The following is a 21,873-nucleotide window of genomic DNA, read 5'->3' on the forward strand; positions in this document are numbered from 1 at the left end:
TTTAGCTAGCATTTTAAGTGCTTAAAATAACTAAGGAGATGATAACACATTATAGCCAGTAGCAATAATTACTATAACGCTTCATATAAAAATATGCGGTTTTTATCAGTTCAGGTTAAATTTTTTGAATTAACTGGGTTGACTCGTATTGAGTTATTTCACAGCTTTAGGACTTGCCATGTTTATTTTATTTGCTTAGGATTTATTCCCTATCAACCTCCCAAATGATTTGAGGATGCTTTTCAGCATGTATAGACAGTTCATGTAAGCGTGTTGAGAAGTTAGTAAAGAAGTGACCAATGAAGAATTTTATTTCAGTTTCTCATTTCCTCTCATCTGGATTTTTATCCTTTCCAGTAGCTACGACCAGTGATGTCAGTGTGTCTGTCCATCTCTTCTCACTTCACCTTTCGTGCATTCACTCAGGGGAGTCTGGGTGGCTCAGTCGGTTGAACCTCTGATTCTTGATTTCAGCTCAGGTCATGATCTCGCAGTTCGTGGCTTGGAGTCCTGCATGGGGCTCTGTGCTGACAGTGTGGAACCTGTTAGGGATTTTCTCTCTTTCTGTCTGTCTGCCTGTCTTTCTCTGTCTCTGCGCCTCCAGCACCCCCCCCCCAAATAAATAAATAAATGTAAAAAAATAAAAGAGGACATTCATTCATTGGAGGCCAACTGTGGACGCAGAAACTGAAATTAATCATTATCTAAGAAACTAACATCTGTTGAGCACTGTCTTACACTGAGAGAGAGAGAGAGATACTCTGATTAGACCCTCCTTAAATGATAAAACTGAGGCTTAGAAAGTTTAAATAATTTTCCTGAGGTCACAGAACTAGTCACAGGTGGAAAGTCCAGCAGAACTTAAATCTGTCAGAATCTAGATCCTAGAGCCCAGGCTCCTCAGCCATTCGCCTCAGTGCTTTCTGTGACATCACTGTGCAGAGAACCGAGGTGGAAAAAAAATAATTCTCCTCTCTTTCTGGAGAAGTTCACAAGTAATTTTGAGAGTCAACTGACATAAATTGCAAGGCCATGTGAGAACAGTTTCCTGGCAATACATCAACATACGTAAAATGCCTAAGTGGGTCCGCAGAGGGTGCGAGCCTGGTTGAGAGAAGGCAGGTGAAAGGGGGTTAAGATTTTAAAGAAGTTTTAAAAGCAGCAGGGTATAGATGTTGGATAACCATCCCTGGACCTCAGTGTTCAGTTCTAGAATTTTAGTCTGTAGATAGCTATTGTCTAAGAAGAGGAGAATGTCAGAAACACCTAATTTGAGCAAATGGCAAGAATTCTTTCAAAAATAGGTATGATTGGAAGTTTTTGGAACTCTTTTTCAACACTGACTTTGCTTTAATATCCTTCCTTACAAAGTCCCTTCCTCCTCCTCCTTGATTAATTTTCCCATTTTTATATCACAAGTTGACATTGAATTCATGCGCTTTTGCCCTCTTGAGGGCTCATGCAATACTATTACTTATTCACAGGGTCACTTTTACTAGGGTGAGCCGAGTGGCTCTTGCCTCATTAATAACCATACAAGGTAGATGTTATTTTAAATTTCTGTAGTGAACAGACCTAGGCTGGGAGAGATTACGTATCTTGTGCAGGACCATGTAGCTAGTAAGTGGTCAAGCCAGAAATGAAATCCAAGCTTCTCTGACTCCAAATTGTGTGTGCATTTCCTATGAGTCACACTACGCGATATTCTGAGCCGTTGGTTGATATTTAAAAGGCATGAACCAAAGCCACCCACCTGAAAGTAACTGCACCACTCAAGAGTTACTGTGCCTTAAATTCCAATACTTGAGATGCATCCCCTTTGAATTGTTTAGCTGCACTCTCCCCGAAGTGTTTCAGTTAATGATCATTCTTTATCTTTTATAGACCTTCACACAGCACTTTAATGTGGATCAAATTAAACGTGGGCATACTTTTGCCTGTTCAAATGGGAGAAAACCCAGCTAACAGAGGCTTACACAAACCGGGTGAGCGATGGCTGGCTCAGTGGCATAAGATGTCGGGGCTGGTATTACTGTGATTCTTTTTTTTTTTTTTTTTAAATGTTTATTTTTGAGAGAGAGCATGAGCAGGGGAGGGGCAGAGAGAGAGGGAGACACAGGATCCAAAGCAGGCTCCAGGCTCCATGCTGGCAGCACAGAGCCCAACACGGGGCTTAAACTCATGAACTGTGAGATCATGACCTGACCCGAAGTCAGATGCTCAACCGACTGAGCCACCCAGGTGCTCCAGTATTACTTTGATTCTTTTGGCCTTTTTCCTCAAGGTCACAAGATAGCTGCTGCAGACCTAGGGCATCTGTTCTTATTTAGGCTTGGAGGGAAGGAAGAGAGCAACACCAGCCAGATGTTATTTCTATCCAGAAAAGCAAAGCCTACCCAATGAGTCTTCCAGCAAACTTTGGCTTCTGACTTCTGGTGAGAGCTGCCTCACATGGCTGTACATACCTGCAAAAGAGTCTGGGGATGTGGGTATTTCTGTAATGGAGATTGGCAGGGTAGGAGAGGGACGGGAATGACACCGGGTCAGCCAGTCGACAGTGTTGCCCGCAACATACGATCTACGTTCATTTTATCCTCCAAACTATTTTCAGAGGCAGCAAAGAACATTATCTCCGTGTGACACATGATGGAAATAAGGTCTGTGAGGTTTGAATGACTTGCCAAGGTCAAAGGACAAGTTAGAGTATCTGGAATCTGAGCCTGGGTTTCCTGCATTCCAGGCAAGTTCTTTCTCTTCTACGCTCTTCGCCCAGGGAGGAGTGAGCAGTTCAGTGATTAAGACTTTGCTGCGTTGGTTCTGAAATCCTCCTCCCTGGAGGCAGAAATCTCTCTGTGCAGGAGGTTCCAAAAGCCAGGGAAAGGCTACAGGCTTGGGGTGAGGGAATGACAAGCACCAGTGCTGCTTGTTTCTTCCCAGTTTTGCTCGGGACTGGACGTTGGACATGAATGCTGAACATAGCTTTTCTGTGTCTGCCTCCCACCGGTTCTGGGCTGAGGGTCTTGTAGGAAATTTCAGTGAGGCCGTTGAAAAGACTGGTCTCTTTTCCCCTGTTTGTCCTTTGACCTAGTCTGGGACAGGAGGTTGCAGTCTAACTTCTGTGTTGATGGAGTCTCTCTCGGCCATGTTTGATGAAGAAAAAGCCTCATTATTTGGCTTGCGTCTCTGGTGGCTTTTTCACCCGCCTTTATACAAAAGCTGGTTTCTAAGGAAGGGGCCTCTTTTTTGGATGAAGACATTTCCGTGTATTTTCTTCGGGGCCATTATCCTGCAAATACCCGAGTGCTGAACTTGGAAGGTCACAGTCCTGAGTTTTACGAAGTGTCCAGGCGACCCCCGGCGGAAGGGAGGGGTAGGTACCACGTCCTGTTCCATGATGTAGCCTCTCCCGACCCTTCCTCTTCTGTGGCCCTTTCCACAGGCACTGTAACCATTCAGTTGCATTTCTCTTCCTCAGCTAACGCCAAGAGGGTTTTTAGTCTTTGTATCCACAGAGTTTGACAAATAGAAGCATTCAATAACTGAATGAGGAAAAAAAAAACTTGGCTTTATTGAATATTTGGTTTAAAGGTTAACCAAGAAAGCTGACTTATTTTTGTTCACGCTGCTGAAAACACTTATGTAATGTAATGGTTCAAGGTTTCACCTTAGCAAGCAGAGTGTTTTGTTTATTTTTATTTATTTTATTATTTTGTGTGTGTGTGTGAGCAGAATAGATATAAATTGGATTCAGTGTGCTTGGTTCTGTAGGTCGTGGTGGTGACTGTCAGTTGCTACCTTCTAGTTTTGTACTTTTTCACATGTAGACGATTTGTTAGGATGTTTTCGAATGTCTGATGACCTTTGTTCTCATTTTTCCTTCCTCTCATGTACCACTCATTATCCTTTATTTTTATCAATTAACTTACATTTATTTATTCACATGGTTTTGAAATAGCTAAGTAAATGATGGTGCCATTAGAAGTTTCTTTTACATTTCTAATCCCCAGCTACTCAGTTTACCTCCCCTAAGCCATACTTAGCATTCTTTCTAGAATATTCTTTCAGAGATATTGTGTGCACATACAAAACTACACAAGTAGTAGCATGTAGTTGTATAATTTTTTAAACTCAGTTACTTCTAGGGGCGCCTGGGTGGCTCAGTCGGGTGAGTGTCCGACTTTGACTCAGGTCATGATCGCACATTCATGGGTTCGAGCCCCACATCGGGCTCTGTGCTGACAGCTCAGAGCCTGGAGCCTGCTTCGGATTCTGTGTCTCTCCCTCTCTCTGCCCCTCCCCCACTGGCCCACAGTGTCTCTCTCTCTCTCTGTCTCGCTCAGAATAAATAAACATAATAATAAAAATTTTTTTAACTCAGTTACTGCCTCCATCATTTTCTTCAATAGTATATAAAAATTTTCCTCATCTTGTTTTTTTTTAATGTTTATTTTTGAGAGAGGACACACACAAGTCGGGGAGGGGCAGAGAGAAAAAGAGACAGAGAATCCAAAGCAGGCTCTGTGCTGACAGCAGAGGGCCCGATGTGGGACTCAAACCCATGAACCATGAGATCATGAGCTGAGCAGAAGCCAGATGCTTACCCGACTAAGCCACTCAGGCTCCCTCTCATCTTGTTTTAATGTCATACTGTTCCATCTTGTGGAAGTCCCTCATGTGGTTACCCCCTCCCTTATTAGTGGATATTTAGATCATTTCTAGTCTTTTGCTAATATGCAGGCAATGCCATATTAAATGATCCTATATCTTCACTGATCACATGTGCAAATATTTCAGTAGGACAAATTTCAAATGGAATGGCCTGGTCAAAGAATATGTGTGTTTCCAACCCGGTAATTCGCCTTCTCAAGGGTCATGTGGATGTGCACTTCCACCTACAATGTATGACCATAATTGTATCCCCATCCCGCCACTCTTCTAGTGTGTTACAAAGCTGTTTGATCTTTTTGCAACAGGACAGGTCAAAAAAAAAATGGTATCTCATTTTCTTCCTATGATTAAAGTTGAGCATCTTTTTAAGAAAAAAACAATAGGTTGATGAGACATTTTTAGTTGCTTTTCCATGACCTGCTCTTTATGTCCTTTCCCCACTTTTCTGTGGATTGCTTGTCTCTTTCTTAAGGATTTGTAGGAGCCTATATACCAGGGAAACAAGTCCTTCGTTGTGAACGTTTTCAGTTCCAATAACAGTTGTGAACATTTTCCCCACGTGGTATTTGTTTTGTTTTGTTTTGTTTTACATTTATTCATTTTTGAGGGGCAGAGAGAGAGCACAAGTGGGGGAGGGGCAGAGAGAGAGGGAGACACAGAATCCAAAGCAGGCTCCAGGCTCTGAGCTGTCAGCACAGAGCCCGATGCGGGGTTCGAACCCACTGTGAGATCATGACCTGAGCCGAAGTCGAATGCTTAACCGACTGAGCCACCTAGGTGATCCGTTAAGCATCTGACTCTTGATTTTTGCTCAGGTCATGATTTCGCTCATTGTTTGTGGATTCAAGCCCCACATCAGGCTCTGCGCTGATGGTGTGGAGCCTGCTTGGGATTCATTCATATTCTCGATCTCTCTCTCTCTCTCCCCCCTCCCCCGTGCCCCTCCTATGCTCTCTCTCGAGATCAGTAAAATAAGCTTTAAAAAAATTATTACTTTGATAATATGTCGGGGCTGCTTCTCCCTTATTATTCTTCCTTTTTGGAGTTTCCTTTGTTATTTTACCTCTATTTGCTTTCTTAACAAATCCACGACTGTAGGTTTTTATTCAGTATCTACTTTTTAAGCACCATGTTTGTGCTGAGCACTGCCCTGGATTCTTTACTAGAAAGGAAATGCAGGATATGTAAGACGCTGTCCCAGATCAGACTGCAGAACTCAGAACCTCATTGAGGAGGAAAAGCACACACAGAAGGCAGCTGGGGCTTCTGCGTGTGAGCCCCTCACTCTGGAGGGCTGGGTGAGCAGAGGTCCCCACGCCAGCAGGTGACTTGATTGTGAGGAAGGTCTCTGTCACTAAGCTCCAGACCCTCTTCCTCCGAATGACCTCCACTCCAAGTTCATCTTGGAGAGTGGACTTCAAGGATAGGATATTTTGGGTATCAGAGCAGAAAGAAAACAGTTACATTGGGAAGCTCAAGCTTGTGGTGGGGGAGGGTATTTTCTGGGAACAGATTCTGTGTTATGCCTGCACGTAACGTTACTTGAAACCTCTGGCAAAGACCATTAACCATAGCTCTAGAATGCAAGCAGATTGAACCGTCGTCATGCGTTGCCCCTAAAATCTTTCTCATTAGCTTCAACGTGAAAAATGAGTATAAAGATGTCTTGGCATCCGTCATTCTGATTACTCTAACTCTCCCACAAGCGAGCTTGAAACCCATCATATATTTTGATCATATGCAATATAATGGGAATATTTTTACAGGTGGATTTTAATACACGACATGGAATCCGGTGTTGAATGGCTAGGATGTTAAGAATGTTTTCCATTTTCTCTATGGAAATATTATTTTGCAGTTTGGAATGACAGCCCTCACCCTTGATTCCTTACTGCACTTTCCTGTCTTCCTACTTGACAGATTGGCTCGACCTTCCATCTGCCCTCTGCATTGAGGGGTCCTTCAGGACTTGGCCTTGTGTCCTGTCCTTTTCTCTCCACTTCCTCCAATTTTCCCACTCATCTCAGAAAACGACCTAACTAGTGATACCTTCCAAGTTCATTCCCCCGGTCTGGATTTCTCTCAGTGACTTGCATATACTGCTACCTGCATGGCGTCTATGCTCAGATGACAGTGGCCAACGTAGAATCTTTGCTTCCCTCCTCCCCCCACCAGCCCACTATACTCAGGAAATGGCATGGCCAGCCACTGTGTTTTCCAGAGTAGAAACTCAGCCACCTAGGATTCTTTTCTTTCTTTTATCACTCCCACATTCAGCCCCTCTGCAAGTTCTAGCAAGATCTGCAAACTATATCTCTAGCGCGCCCACTATCTCCATTTCCATGGCAACCCCACCCCCCCAGTCCAGGTCATGGGGATACTAACTGCAGCCAATCAGATGCAGTAGTCCTTCCTCCCCTGTGTCCTTGGTATCCCTTAAAGTGAGGATGAACCCTTCAAGCTGTAAACCAGATCATGCCATTCCTCTGCCTAATACCCTTCAGTGGATTCCTGCAGAGCCTGAAATGAAATCCAGTCTGGATACCGCAGCCAACAACGTCCTGCACGTCTGATCCCTATTTGTCTCTTTCGGTTCATCTCCTTCCACTCAGCCCCATGATCATTTAGTTTCAAACACCCTGGTATTCTTTTATTTCCTTAAGCACACTAAGCTTTACATTTTTTTTTAAAGTTTATTGATTTGTGAGAGAGAGGGAGAGACAGAGCGTGAGCAGGGGAGGGGCAGAGAGAGAGGGAGACACAGAATCCGAAGCAGGCTCCAGGCTCTGAGCTGTCAGCACAGAGCCCGAGGCAGGGCTCAAACTCACGAACCATGAGATCATGACCTGAGCTGAAGTCGGACACTCAGCTGACTAAGCCACCCAGGCGCCCCAAGCACGCTAAGCTTTATAAAGCTCATGCCCTTTCCCTGTGCCATTTCCCCTGCCTAGAAGGTTCTTCTCCTGGCTGTTGATGGGACTGGCCCCCCTTCTCAGGAACTTAGGCACACGTTTTCCCCGGTGCCCACATCTGCTGTCAACTCCAGTTTATTCTTCCCTGTTTCATCACTTGTTGGTTTTTCAGAGCAGTGTCCACAGACATAATTACTTTATCAAATTGCTTCAAGTCTGCTCTCTTGACTTTGTCTTTCTTTCCTGGTGAAAGTTAGCTTCTCAGAGCAGACCCTCTGTCTGCTGTAAATGCTGTTGTACGGCTAGCACGTAGCACAGTGCTTGGTGCACACTGAGTGTTGAGCACCCTGGATATTTAGCAAATGGATGAATAAGCAGCAGGTTAGGCTGGGGATTATCTGCAGAGTAGAATAAATTATGTTTGTTTGTTTGTTTGTTTGTTTGTTTCCTTAACCCTGGCTTTGAAATATGTAGCGTGATCAAATGAAGCCAAAATAAAACTCATTTGAGGTGTGGATGAAACCACTTGTAGTAAAAAGCAACTACGTGATAGAAAGTTTCTCTGGGGAAGTTACTAAAGAAGAATGTTCTCTTCTTCTGCAACATGCAAAATGATGTTGCTGTAATGCCTTGGCATTTAGTAGGATGTGTTCTGTACACATTTGAAACATGGCATAGATTTAATTCACTTGTATTACGCTTTTATATGCCCAACTTCCATGAACATATTTAATTAACATTAGGACCTATGCAGTGATTAGGATAGTCAGTATTAAATGAATCGTAATAGCTTTATTATTCTCTGCTAGGTAGACGTGGCTCCTGTCCTCAAGGAGCCTCACAGACAAGTGAGGGTGATAATCTTGCAAGGAAATCCTTACTGTTCCTCTGTGGTATCAATAAGAGGCATATACAGAAATCATGGAATAAAGGAGGGAGTTTTTAGATTTGGCTAGGGCACGCACGATGTCCTAGAAAGAAGTGAGCGTGGAGTCTTGGTGTTAAAGGAGTAAGAATCTGCTAGGTGGGAAGACTTTGCAGTCCACGGAGCAGAATGCACAAACACACGGAGGCGCTGTTAAGGTACTGTGTTCTGGAATTTCTGCACCCAGAGGGAGATAAAGGTAAGGGATTCGAATAGGCGCTGAAGTTGAAGAGATAGGCAAAACCAGATTGCAGAATGGGGGCCTTTGAATGGCTTCCATCTTGACAGCAGGGGGCTGATATAATTGATATTCTTACCAAGGTTATTAAAAGGTGGAGGATAGTTTTTGGTAGAAGGCTCTGGTAGTGGAGATAGAAGGCATAGAGGAGATCGTCCAGGAAGGTACAGAGTGAGAGAAGCGTCAGAGATGGTCCTCAGGAGAGTAATGGCACTTAGCTGGGGAGGGAGGAGAAAGGTGGATTTTTTTTTAAGTTTGTTTATTTATTTTGAGAGAGAGAGAGAGAGAGAGAGAGAGAGAGCATGAGCATGAGTGGGGGAGGAGCAGAGAAAGAGGGAGAAAGAAAATCCCAAGCAGGCTCTCTGCTCAGTACTGAGCCCAATGCGGGGCTCAGTCTCACAACCATGAGCGCATGACCTGAGCTAATATCAAGAGTTGGACACTTAAAGGAAGGTGGATATTTAAGGAAAGAGAGATGGGTCCTTTGGAGTGACAGCAGATGGGGGTTGGGGGGAAGCCGTATGTCACACAAGCCAAGAGATCTTTTAAAAAAAATTTTTTTTAATGTTTATTTATTTTTGAGAGAAAGGGAGACAGAGCACAAGTAGGGGAGAGGCAGAGAGAGAGGGAGACACAGAATCTGAAGCAGGCTCCAGGCTCTGAGCCATCAACACAGAGCCCTATGTGGGGCTCAAACTCATGAACTGCGAGATCATGACCTGAGCCAAAGTTGGACGCTCAACAGACCGAGCCACCCAAGTGCCCCAAGAGATCTTTTTTAGGAAGGAAGGAATGATTAATGTCAGACAGGTCAAGTAAGAATTAAGATGGAAGGACTGGATTTCATAATTAAGGTGTGTTTACTGACCTTCCCAAGAGTCCTGTTAGCGGGCTGATGGTGGCAAAAGCCATGTGGGCACGCTGGGGGATGAAGGAGAACAGAAAATATCACCTGTGGCACACAGAGCTGGGAGTGGGGGTGGTAGGAGGGATTGCGGGAGGGGTTCTTCTTTGTTTCTTTTCCTTTGTTTATAGTGAACCATCGAGATTTGCACTAGCTGAGAGAGGAAGCACAGAAACCAGATTTTCCATGCAGAACTGGTTTGGGATATAGCATTGCTTTGGATTTTTCCTTATCGGAAAATAAGGGGAGAAGGGTGAGATGTGGTGTGATGGTGGCCAAAGTAGGAAGTCGAGGGCATTTCTGATATTGGGGGGAAAGCATGGCCTTCAAGGGGAAAGGTGATTATTCAGAGTAGGTGCTAGGGAGGATGGGGGAATAGTCCTGTGTGAGGCTGCGGGTTCAGCTGAGCCCGAAGGCGCAGGTGGCCCCAGTCCATCTGCAACACCCTGGACAGCAGGTCGAAGCTTGAAGGTTACCGGGGTGGGCCCACCTGCATGTAACAGCAGGGAGGGCAGCTGTGAATGTGGTGAGGTCACAGTTGAAGTGATGGGCACGAATGGCAGGAACCAGCCTGGTTCAGGAGGGGAGTAGCTGGGAGGTCTGAGGAGCAGGTGCATTGTGAGTGATGGAGGGAGGGCCAGTCCTGGAAAGATAGGAGGCTCTTTGGGAGCAATGTCAGAATTCTCCCATCTAGCTTGGCATTTCTTCACCAGTTACCTGGGAAGGTACCTGTGCCGCATTTATGCCGCTGTTGCCCAGAACAGAGCGTGGAAAGCCTGTCTTGGAATTGCTCTCTGAATCTGTGGCACAGCTTAGGACTACCTGGAGGCTTGGTGACCCTGAGCCCTTTTGGGGATGGATTTGACATTTTGCCAAGTCATCCGGAGCTAAGTTGGGTGAAGAAAATAGACAATCAAGCTGGGTAATATCATTTTCAGTAGAAATGGAAATGTGGATTTAAATAATAGGATTATTTTTCTTATGTGACTTGTGCCACGCCCTGACAGCAGTTTCTAAAGAGGACAGTGACAGCATCTTTGGAATGTATATAGCTTCTCAGAGTGACTAGTTTGAGGGTGCATTCTTTTGGATGTAAACATCTCAAGAGATTTGGGGATTCCGACACTCACTGATACGAAGTTGAGCAGGCTTCTACCATTATATCCATATAATCTTTTTGTATCTGTTAGATTGAAATCCTTTATGTTAATATGGTATTGGAAGGGGTGAGACTCAACAAAAATATTTCTTTTTTAAAAAAAATTATTTATTTATTTTGAGAGAGAGAGAGGGAGAGAGAGAGAAAGAGAACGCAAACACATTCACCAGCGGGGGAGGGGCAGAGAGAGAGAATCCCAAGCAGGCTCAGTGCTGTCAGCACAGAGCCTGATGTAGGGCTTGATCGCATAACCGTGAGATCATGACCTGAGCTGAAACCAAGAGTTAGACGCTTAACCGACTGAACCACTGAGGCATCCCTGAACAAGAATATTTCTGTAGTCAACTTGTCCTGCTCTGTATTTGCGACCTGTTTCTTTCCTGGAAACTGGAAAAAAATGTCTTCATTGTCTACTAGCATTTGTTCAAACTTTGGAAGTCCCCAGCTGAAAACTTAGGATAAAGGCAACACTCAAGCTGTTATGTTGCCAAATGTAACTTAATTTGTTAAAATTTGGTATGTGTATGAGAGATTCTGCTGGCTGTCCATCTCCTCGAGGTCCCAGAAAGAAGTGTGGTACATTTTGCTGTCAGACTCCGGTCCTTGCAGAGTAACACTGATAGCATTATTGGGATAATAACATGGGGAAAAGCTATGCCTACAGAATAATTAAACTAGAAGGGGGGTTTGTAGCCAACACGGGAAAATCGCTTTCCTGACTCTATAAGAGCAGAGTAGCTGGGCTCCAACTGTAGAGCAGACGAGCCCTGCCCGCCTCCATTGCGAGTCAATTACCTGAGAATGCACTGTTCTCATTTTGGGTGGCATTCCTCTCATGCTTTCTGCTTAAGTTGGCTACTTACCAAAAGGCAAAGAATATGTCATCTCTTAGTGGGGGAGCTCCACTGGCATTCTGGCAGACGGGTCTTTCTTGCGCGTGGGACTCCCAGAATTACAGCATGTGTGGCACCCCTGGCTTCCTGGCTCTAAATGCCAGGAGCCCCCACAAGTCGCTGTGCAGTCAGAAATGTCCCCGCACATTTCCAGATGATGCCTCTGATTTACAGACTCCTAGAGCCTGGTGGAGTCATTTACCGAGAAGCAAGGGAAGATGCAGGAAACATTCTTTTCTGTCTCTTCCACTGTCTGCCTGAATGTGTGTCTATCTACTTACATATCTATCTCTCTCCTTTTTCTTTGTTATTTTTTTTTCATTGTGTCATGAGGAATGACAGAAGTTGTTTTTTAATTTTTTTTCTTTGAGTTTATTTATTTTGAGAGATAGTACGAGCAGAGGAGGAGGAGGAGAGAGAGAGGGAGAGAGAGAATCCCAAGCAAGCTCTGTACCATTGGTGCAGAGCCAGATGCAGGGCTTAGTCCCATAAACCACAAGATCATGACCTGTGCTAAAATCAAGGGTCTGATGCCTAACCTATTGAGCCACCCAAGCGCCCCAGAAATGACAGACATTTTTTTAAAAGAACTTTTATTAAAGAAAGATTGGAAGGGCGCCTGGGTGGTTCAGTCAGTTAAGTGTCCGACTTCAGCTCAGGTCATGATCTCATGATTCGTAAGTTCGAGTCCACATCGGGCTCTGTGCTGACAGTGTGGAGCCTGGAGCCTGCTTCGGATTCTGTGTCTCCCTCTATCTGCTTCTTCCCCACTCACACTGTCTCTTTCTCTCAAAAATAAATAAACATTAAAAAAAAAAGAATCCTTACAATATTAAAAAAAAAGAAGAAGAAGGAAAGATTGGGAACAAATTAATAATCCAAGCAAAAGCTAAGGGAGAACAGAAGAAAAGAGAAGGTAGATCAGTAGGTGGAGAAGCCAGAAGGAATGTTTCTGCCACACTTGTCTGTGGTCCCTTGTGGTTTTCTCCCCAAAGCCAATTAAGATTTCCTATAAGGACGCTCATGTACAGTTGCGTTATAGGCCATAAGTGACAGCAGAGGCACCGTAAATAGATTTCACTGAGAACGTGGTTAGAATTGAGGAAGGGATTAGATCCAGACCCTTGATGAGGAGAACAGACTGTTCCTAAGGCAAGTCCATTCCAGCTTCATCAAGGATGGGGTGGGGTGCCTTGCTGATAGGCACAACCCTTTCTTTTAAAATGATGTGACTTACACGATCATCCAGGAGCACTGACCCCGGAATAACTTCAGCTCCTGTGTAGCAAGTTTCTCATTTTAATTTTTGCAAAACAAATTTCTCCTTTTGCGCCAATACCATTTTCTAAAAATAGCGTACCTGGCTAGCATTTAAAAGTTAGAATCTTTACCTTGCCATGATTGCTAAAAAGTCACCTGTTATGTATTTTTAAAATCTGCACTAACACGTTGTAGACCGTTCATGCCATACTGAAGCTGATTTTCTACTTTATTTTTTCAGTTGTTCATGGTGGACAATGGAGCAGATGACTGGAGAATAGCCATGACTTATGAGCGTATTTTCTTCATCTGCTTGGAAATACTGGTGTGTGCTATTCATCCCATACCTGGGAATTATACGTTCACATGGACGGCCCGGCTTGCCTTCTCCTATGCCCCATCCACAACCACCGCTGATGTGGACATTATTTTATCTATACCAATGTTCTTAAGACTCTATCTGATTGCCAGAGTCATGCTTTTACATAGCAAACTTTTCACTGATGCCTCCTCTAGAAGCATTGGAGCACTTAATAAGATAAACTTCAATACACGTTTTGTTATGAAGACTTTAATGACTATATGTCCAGGAACTGTACTCTTGGTTTTTAGTATCTCCTTATGGATAATTGCCGCATGGACTGTCCGAGCTTGTGAAAGGTAAGTTTGTTTCTTTTCCTGAGAACGTAATTTGCCATATGGTGTCCTTGGAAGTGGGAGAAGGAACATGTTTTATTTAGACCAGAGGCACACATAGAGACTCACTCTTGAAAACTTTGGATTCTCCACTGGGCTTCTTTTAAATGAGCCTGACAAAACGTTGCTTAACAGTTTTGCTTACAGTAATGCCTTGATGATTATGTATTTTTCTTTCTGATTTGATCAGTTTTCAGTAGAGGGCTGTCTTTATAACCTGTGGCAAAATTTGGAAACCTACAAATCTTATAGGAGATTTCTGCCTGAAATGTGTGTTCAATGGTAATACCGAATCATGTTGGTGCCATATTGGTTATAGCATAGATTATTCTTGAGACAGAAATCCAGTGGAAACATTGGATTCAAGCTGTCTAAACTTCAAGGAATATCTCAGTGTGGTTTGTCAGTTGTAGTCCTTATTTATAATGGTGTTCATGGGATTGTTGATAAGGAGCTTATAGATATAATATTTGGTTTTTATTGAACTCAACAGTTAGTGAGACGGGGAAGTATTTGTTTTACTATATGAGGTGCTCTGGTGGTTTAAAGCTAGACACACATTCTCAGAATTCAGGAGTTTCCCAGTGAGGCTGACTGAATTCATTAGTAAATAGTGTCAGTGATATTAACCTTGTCATATAACAAACAAACAAAAATAGATTTGTTACATAAATAGAAGGAACTCTATCATAATGACGGGAGAGATCTCATGTGATCTTGGTTGGGAAAATCCAACTTGAAATTAGCAATAGACAGGAGCAATTTCATGGTTTATAGAACTGTTACATATTTGGATGTTCTTTGTAGTAACCAGATTTTTTTTTAATTTAGCTTTTGAAAGTCTAAGTTGTATTATATATATTATATTATATATTATAATATTATACATTACATATATTATTATAGATAGATAGATAGATAAAGAAGAAAAATATCTGTGTGAGAATTGTTGCCAAAATAGCAAATCTATAATGCCCCTTCCCCATTTCGATTTTACAGAAGCAATCACTTAAAGTTTATTGAGCCAGGTTTTTGGTAACTGCTTTTCATATTTCTAAATGATATTGCTTATTTTGCTACCACTAGATTTTTTTATCTAGATTTTTATGAAAGTTGGGGTTTGAGGGGTTTTTTCACACATGCACACCCCTTTCATGACTCTACCCCCAAAAGGGTAATTCCCATCTTCCCTATACATGCTGTAAATGCCAATGATCTACATTCCACACTAACATTATTGAGTATATGATCTGCATTTGTAGTTGAACAGTATAGTATGTTGTTAGCATTTTGATTCTTATTTTCCAGAAATCACCTCCGTTATATAAATGCTCTTCTGCTAGATTCGTGTATATTGAGCAATCTATCAATTTCAGCTTGAAAAACAATTCTTGCTTCTAAGTTCCTTGTCCATCATGTTAGGGATGTCCTTTGGCTTCTTTATATGCGGCATATGCTTTATATGCTGTATATGTAAGTCACAAAATAAACTTTTTCTTAAAGTTTATTTTACTTATTTTAAGAGAAAGAGAGCATGAGAGGGGCAGAAAGAGGTGGGGGAGGGAGGGAGGGAGGGAGAGAGAGAGAGAGAGAGAGAGAGAGAGTATCCCAAGTAGGCTCCATGCTCGAACTCACGTACTATGAGATCATGACCTGAGCCGAAGTCAAGAGTCAGACGTTTAACCAACTGAGCCACCCAGGCGCCCCTACTCTTTTTCTGGAACCTCATTTCTCCCTTTGTCTTTACTTATTCCTTCATTTTGGTGGAATTCTTCCTCCAGTAGCTTTTAAGAAAATGTGGGGGAGAGGGAGATTTTTTCCAGAGCCTACATGTGTATATATGGCCTATCTTGTCTAGTGCTTCTTTGATAACTGGGCTGGGTATGAAACTCTAGATTGGAAATCACTTTCCCTCAGAATATTGAAGTCTTTATTTTCTTGTAGCATCCAGGATCCAACAGTCTGATAGTATTCTCACTTTTTCATGCCCCCCCCCCCTTTTTTTTCTGGAAGCTTTTAGGATCATTGTTCTACAATTGCATCAGAGTATATCTTGGAGTGAATCTATTTTGGGCTAGAGTACTGAGAATTTAATTCCTGTTCACTCTTGGAATTAGTGTCCTTCAGTTCCTGTAAATTTTCTTGAGTTATTTCATGATTTTTGTTCCTGTGTTTTGTTTTGTGGATAACCTCATTTTTATCTTCCAAACTTTCTATTGGAAATTAATTTCTTTTTAATATATATTGATTTCCAGTGTCTCATTTTTGATCCCTAACTGCCCATTAAAAAAAAATTAGCATCATTCTTTTATTGTTAGAGACATTGTTTTATTTGTCCAGAGATGTTAATGATAGCTTTTGAAATTTTTTCTCTTTGTATATGCATTGTTTCCCCAAAGATTCACTTTTGTGTTGATTTTGGCTTCTGTTTTTTTTTTTTAATGTTTATTTATTTTTGAGTGAGAGACAGAGCATGAGTGGGGAAAGGGCAGAGAGAGAGGGAGACACAGAATCTGAAGCAGGCTCCAGTCTCTGAGCTGTTAGCACAGAGCCCAATGTGGGGCTTGAACTCATGAGCTGTGAGATCATGACCTGAGCTGAAGCCGACTCTTAGCCGACTGAGCCACCCAGGCACCCCTTGGCTTCTTTTTAGGAGGTTTCCTTAAGTAGTTAGGTAGCCTCAGCTGTTGCTTGTACTTGCCAGTGAGGCAATCAGGATCTGAGTGATGGAAGTGTTTGTGTAAATCCAGAACTCTTGACTGTGGGCTTCACTGCATGGACGTTTGGGTGGGGGTGGGGTGGGGCACAGAACACCATTTTCAGTATCTTTATGTATTTTCTCTTTCCTGAGCAATCTGACAGGCTCATGGGAAGTTAGTTCTCCTATCCTACCATGAAGGTGCCAACCTAGGTGATAGCATCGTGGGAACTGAAAGACAGGGCAGAGAAGAGGGCTCACCTGTTCATCTGTGAACCTTCTCCCTATGGTGCTTGATGCTCTGCAGTCAGCCCACAGATCTTGTGCTTTACCTCTCCTGACAGTAAACCTCCCAGCTTCCACCAGGGTGGCGAAAAGGCACTACCAGTTGCACAGACTGGAGAAGGGAATGTAGGTGTCTACCCGTGTTTACACAGAATTTGAACCTGTCCTTGCATTTAAAACTCCGTCCTGATCTCCACTTGCAGAGGTACTGGTGCCAAGGATTCCTGAGTATTTGGGGTGGGGGTGAGTGGTTGATTCTCAGAGCCAATATGGCTCCTGCTTCATGTTTCACCACTCCTGGTCTAGCGTTCTCCTTCCTCAAGTCAGGCAGTCAGTTCTCATGTGGCAGTTGGCTTTTCAGCTCCCTTAATATTGTCTTGTCACTCCTTGCTGTCCTGAGTTTGAGCTTTTTTGTTTGTTTGTTTCTCTTGAAATTATCTACAGGCGTTTTAATGGGATCCAGGGAAAGAGCCTAGGCCAGCACGTTTGTTGACTCCACCTGCTTTTACGAGAAATTCTGTAGTGACTAGGCTTTAACATCAAGTATCTGAATCTGTTTTAGAACTTGTCTTCCTAAGGATGGCATTTGAAGGATTGAAGTTATTTATTTATTTATTCATTTATTTTTAATGTTTATTTTTCAAAGAGACAGAGAGAGAGTGCAAGTGGGGGAGGGGCAGAGAGAGAGGGACAGAATCCAAATCGGACTCCAGGCTCTGAGCTGTCAATATGGAGCCTGACGCCGGGCTTGAACTCACAAGTGGTGAGATCGTGACCTGAGCCAAAGTCAGACACTTAACCGACTGAGCCACCCAGGTGCCCCTAAAGTTTTCTTTTTAAAGAAAAGTAGACTCTTTTATGGTAATGCTTTGTTAGCTCAGAATCAAGGTATTTAGAGGCTTGTGATATTTTCTGGAGCAGATGTGCCTGTAAAGTTTGAAGAATAAGTATGGAAAACATTGGCTGATAAACCCATTTAGTTTATGAAGATTGCCCTTAGTTAGAAATGACACATAACAGCATAATAATGTGGGTAAAAGCATAATTTAAAGCTTTTTTAAAGTTTTATTTATTTGGAGAGAGAGAGAGAAGGTGGGAGGGGCAGAGAGAGAGAGAGAGAGAGAGAGAGAGAGAGAGAGAACACCAAGCAAGCTCCATGCTGTCAGCGCAGAGCCCAATGTGGGGCTCGAACTGACAAATTGTGAGATCATGACCTGAGCTGAAACTTAACTGACTGAGCCACCCAGGCACCCCCTTTTTTTTAAAGCTTTTTTTTTTTCATAGTTTAACAGGATATACATCTGTACGAGTGGTTCAGTGCATCTACTCTGCAAAGGGCCAGTGAAATAAAATAGCCTCAAAATTGTGCATGTGCCATACATGTTCTTTTCAAAAGTGGTCCATCTTAACTGTTGTTAGCTGTTCCTTTACTAAATTCAGAAGGCCTGATGCGAACTGAGTCACATCTTCTTCGCAGTCCACAGTGTGCATGGTTTTTAACATGCTGAGGTCACTCGGTGACAGACCAGTCCTATGGTCATATCACTAGAAAGTGAAAGTTGCCCATTTCCTATCAAGAATGAGAGTCTGTTGGGACACCTGGTTGGTGCAGTCGGTTAAGCATCTGACTTCGGCTCAGGTCATGATCTTACGACTCATGAGTTCAAGCCCCGCATTGGCCTCTGTGCTGAGAGCTCAGAGCCTGGAGCCTGATTCGGATTCTGTGTCTCCCTCTCTCTCTGCCCCTCCCCACTCAAGCTCTGTCTCTCTCTGTCTCTCAAAAATAAATAAACATTAAAAAAAAAAATGAGAGCCTGTGGCCTGCAGTTACATAAAGGACACAAAAGTAGTATGTCAGGGAAGGGAGAGAGACCAGACTCGACCTGGGATGCTGGGATATCATTCCAGTTGTTCCATGGAGGGGTGGTGCGGCCTCAGACCAACCAGCTCACTTCTTCCTGTCTTCATTTCTTTTCTGTAAACAAAATGGATTGGTAAGCTTTCCTCTTCCTTTAAAAAAATTTTTTTTAAGATTTATTTATTTTTGAGAAAGAGAGAGAGAGAAAGAGAGACAGAGTATGAGTGGGGGAGGGACAGAGAGAGAGGGAGACAGAGAATCCAAAGCAGGCTCCAGGCTCCAAGCTGTCGGCACAGAGCCCGATGTGGGGCTCAAACTCACAAACTGTGAGATCATGACCTGAGCCCACGTCGGATGCTTCACCACACATGCTTCACTGACCAAGCCACCCAGGAGTCCCAATAAGCTTTCCTCTTCCCAAGATAACATTTCCTAATTGTGTGAATATGCAAAGGAGAAGAAAATCATTAACCAGCTTTGTGATGGTAGATTTTCCCCACTTTTTTTTTCATTTGATTTCCCATTCTGCTGCACAAAAATCTCCAGATTGTGACTGGTAAGATTACAGAGGAAAAAAAATAAATTTGCCTTATTTTTTTACAAAGTTGATTTTGATACAATGTCACCCACATCTTACACTTCTTAAATTTTTCCTTCCTCCCTCCCTCCCTCCTTCCCTCCCTCCTTTTGTGAAGTTTGCAATACCTCATACAACACACAGCTCTCCAGTATCCTTGGTTTGAAATTTGGATTTGAATGAACTCCACCAGGCCTGAGTATTCTCTCCATATTAAAGAAGGATTCACACCAAATAGAAATTCTCTTCTTAGTTAATTTGAACCAGTCCAGGAATATTAAAAAAAAATTTTTTTAATTTTTTTTAAATTTATTTTTGAGACCGAGAGAGATAGCTCATGAGCAGGGGAGGGGCAGAGAGAGAGGGAGACACAGAAGCCAAAGCAGGCTCCAGCCTCTGAGCTGTCAGCACAGAGCCTGACGCAGGGCTTGAACTCATGGACTGTGAGATCATGACCTAAGCTGAAGTCAGGCGCTCAACCGACTGAGCCACCCAGGCACCCCAAGAATATTTTTTTAAAAGGAGAGAGCTTTTGAGATAGAGAGAGAGAGAGAGAGAGAGAGAAATGGCTCTCTAGAGAAGTTTGCTTTGCAGATCTATCCCTCTCCTGCCACTGAGCACAGCACATCTAGAGATTTCTGGAAAATGTTCTGTACTAATGAGGACATCCTGTAGGAGGCGTCTCTTCCTGGTGGTATTACTTATCCTGGCAGATCATGTTCCTCTGATTTACCTGTAAGGAATAAAAACTCCTTTTTTCTTTGACTTATCTCCCACCCTCCCTCCCTCTCACTCTTCTTCTCCCTACCCCCCTCTTTTCAGAAAGGTAGGAAGAAACCGAGTGACAACCATTTGGCATCATTTCTGTAGTCCACATTTGTTAGGAGGAGGCTTCCCTAGACCCGTATCTTTTCTCCCTCTCGTTTTTGCTTTGCCCTTATGTTGGGGCAGATATCAAACCTGGAAAGAACATTTTTCTTCTAATGACCAACCACGAAGTCACCACTTGAGCTAAAACCAACCCCAGAACACTTTCTGCTAAAACAACCTGGAAAGTGTGGCCTCGTGCTGTTAAGTGATTTCTTGTTCGTGCAGACTTAGGCTAAGGCATTTACTCAAATATATCAAGAGAACCTTCAGGAACATTTATGTCTTACAGGAAGTCTAAACCCCATCGCTTGGGGCCCCCGAAACTGGGAATTATCCCGTCATGTACTTTTTAAGGGTTCACTGTTTTTATGAAGAGCATAGGTGAGTGTTCAATCCAAAGTGTGCTTTACTGGACACTGTTTTTGAGGAGTGAGACCAGATACTGTGGTCCGGGGCTATATTACACAAAGGAAAGTGTCTTGCTGTGTTTCTTGTTTGTTTTGTTTTTAATTTTTTTGTTTATTATTTATTTTTGAGAGAGAGAGAGAGAGAGAGTAGGGGAGGGGCAGAGAGAGAGGGAGATGCAGAATCTAAAGCAGGCTCCAGGCTCTGAGCTGTCAGCACAGAGCCTGACACGGGGCTTGAACTCACAAAGCGGTAAAATCAGGTAAGATGACCTGAGCTGTAGTCAGACACCTAACTGACTGAGCCACCCAGGCGCCCCTGTTTTGTGTTTTCTTTTTTTCCTGCAAGAGTTCTCAGAGTGCATAAGATGTACAGGTGCACCAGGACAGTCCAGGGGGAAAAGGGGGCATTTGCTTGGCCACATCTTCTGGGAGCCCGAGTTGACATGTCAATAACTGAAGTGCCAGAGAATGAAAGGGGTTTTTACTTTCCGCACAATATTCTTGTCCTTTTTTTTTTTTTTTTTTTTTTTTTTACAGGTTTTATAAATGTGGGAGAGGGGGTTGAGTTTGGGACAGAGAGAAAGGAAGGGTAAAGAATGTGGAGCTAAGAACTCTGGTGGCAGTGTTACCAGGCAGAGAAGCAGACACGAACAATCTGTAATAATGTAGAGATGGTAGGTGCTGTTTGTCACTGGAAACGATTTGTTCGGTTAAGAAGGACACCAGTGACCCAATAAATACACTGTTTCTATTGATCTGATTGCTCTGTCTCCAGGAGTGTTCAAGAATGCATTAACTAGTATGCATTACTTAAGAGGGAAAGTTTTCTAAAAATGACTTGAGAATGGTTTGCTCTTTTTCAAAGTGGGAAAATTGGACGGGCAAACAAGGGAACTTGTTTTGTATAGCTTCTTGTGAGCTAAAGTGCACTTTAGATGGATTAAGACATTCCTTTCACCACTAAAAACTGTTAAGTGAAAACAGGTTGGGCATTTAATTTTCAAATGATCAAAGACAGCCTGAGGAGCGGAGTTTCAGTTGTGTTGAGAATCGATTATTCGGGATCTTAAAAGCTTGTTTTATTTCTTTTATTAATCAAGTTAGACTTGTCTCTTTAAAAAAAAAAAAAAAGCTGTCACTAATAGTCTGCTACATTGCATTTTTTCTAATTGCCTGGAAGATGATTTCTGAAATGCAGCTGAAACCTCTTTTTATTATGACAGTATATTGGGGAATATTACAGACAAGTTGTGTCCCACGGTAAAACTTGATCCAACATAAAACTTCATATAAAATAGCTGCTTTGAACACAAGGATTGGTTATGTCTTCTGATATCAGCATCAATGAAGGAGTCGATAAGAAAAGTCCCTTTGCGCCTGGGTGGCTCAGTCGGTTAAGTGGCCGACTTTGGCCCAGGTCATGATCTCGCGGTCCGTGAGTTCGAGCCCCGCGTCGGGCTCTGTGCTGACAGCTCGGAGCCTGGAGCCTGTTTCAGATTCTGTGTCTCCCTCTCTCTGACCCT

At 43.0% G+C, this 21,873-nt stretch overlaps 1 protein-coding gene across 5 annotated transcripts in view; it reads left to right on the plus strand.

The window, feature by feature from the left end:
* Positions 1 to 21,873, plus strand: part of KCNN2 (potassium calcium-activated channel subfamily N member 2) — a 158,393-nt gene that overhangs the window by 33,681 nt on the left and 102,839 nt on the right. The window contains exons 1-3 of one of the 5 annotated variants that reach the window (XM_042905539.1): positions 1,184 to 1,304; positions 1,885 to 1,985; positions 13,201 to 13,619. In XM_042905539.1, the coding sequence (XP_042761473.1) occupies positions 13,207 to 13,619 (413 nt within the window). In that variant the 5' untranslated portion in view covers positions 1,184 to 1,304; positions 1,885 to 1,985; positions 13,201 to 13,206. Of the gene's footprint in view, positions 1 to 1,183; positions 1,305 to 1,884; positions 1,986 to 2,284; positions 2,436 to 10,246; positions 10,570 to 13,200; positions 13,620 to 21,873 lie in introns of those variants that run through there. The other 4 variants (XM_042905513.1, XM_042905529.1, XM_042905522.1 and 1 more) reach the window with 4 other exon arrangements.

Source organism: Panthera leo, chromosome A1 (assembly GCF_018350215.1).
Source record: "Panthera leo isolate Ple1 chromosome A1, P.leo_Ple1_pat1.1, whole genome shotgun sequence".
Classification (NCBI taxonomy): domain Eukaryota; kingdom Metazoa; phylum Chordata; class Mammalia; order Carnivora; family Felidae; genus Panthera; species Panthera leo.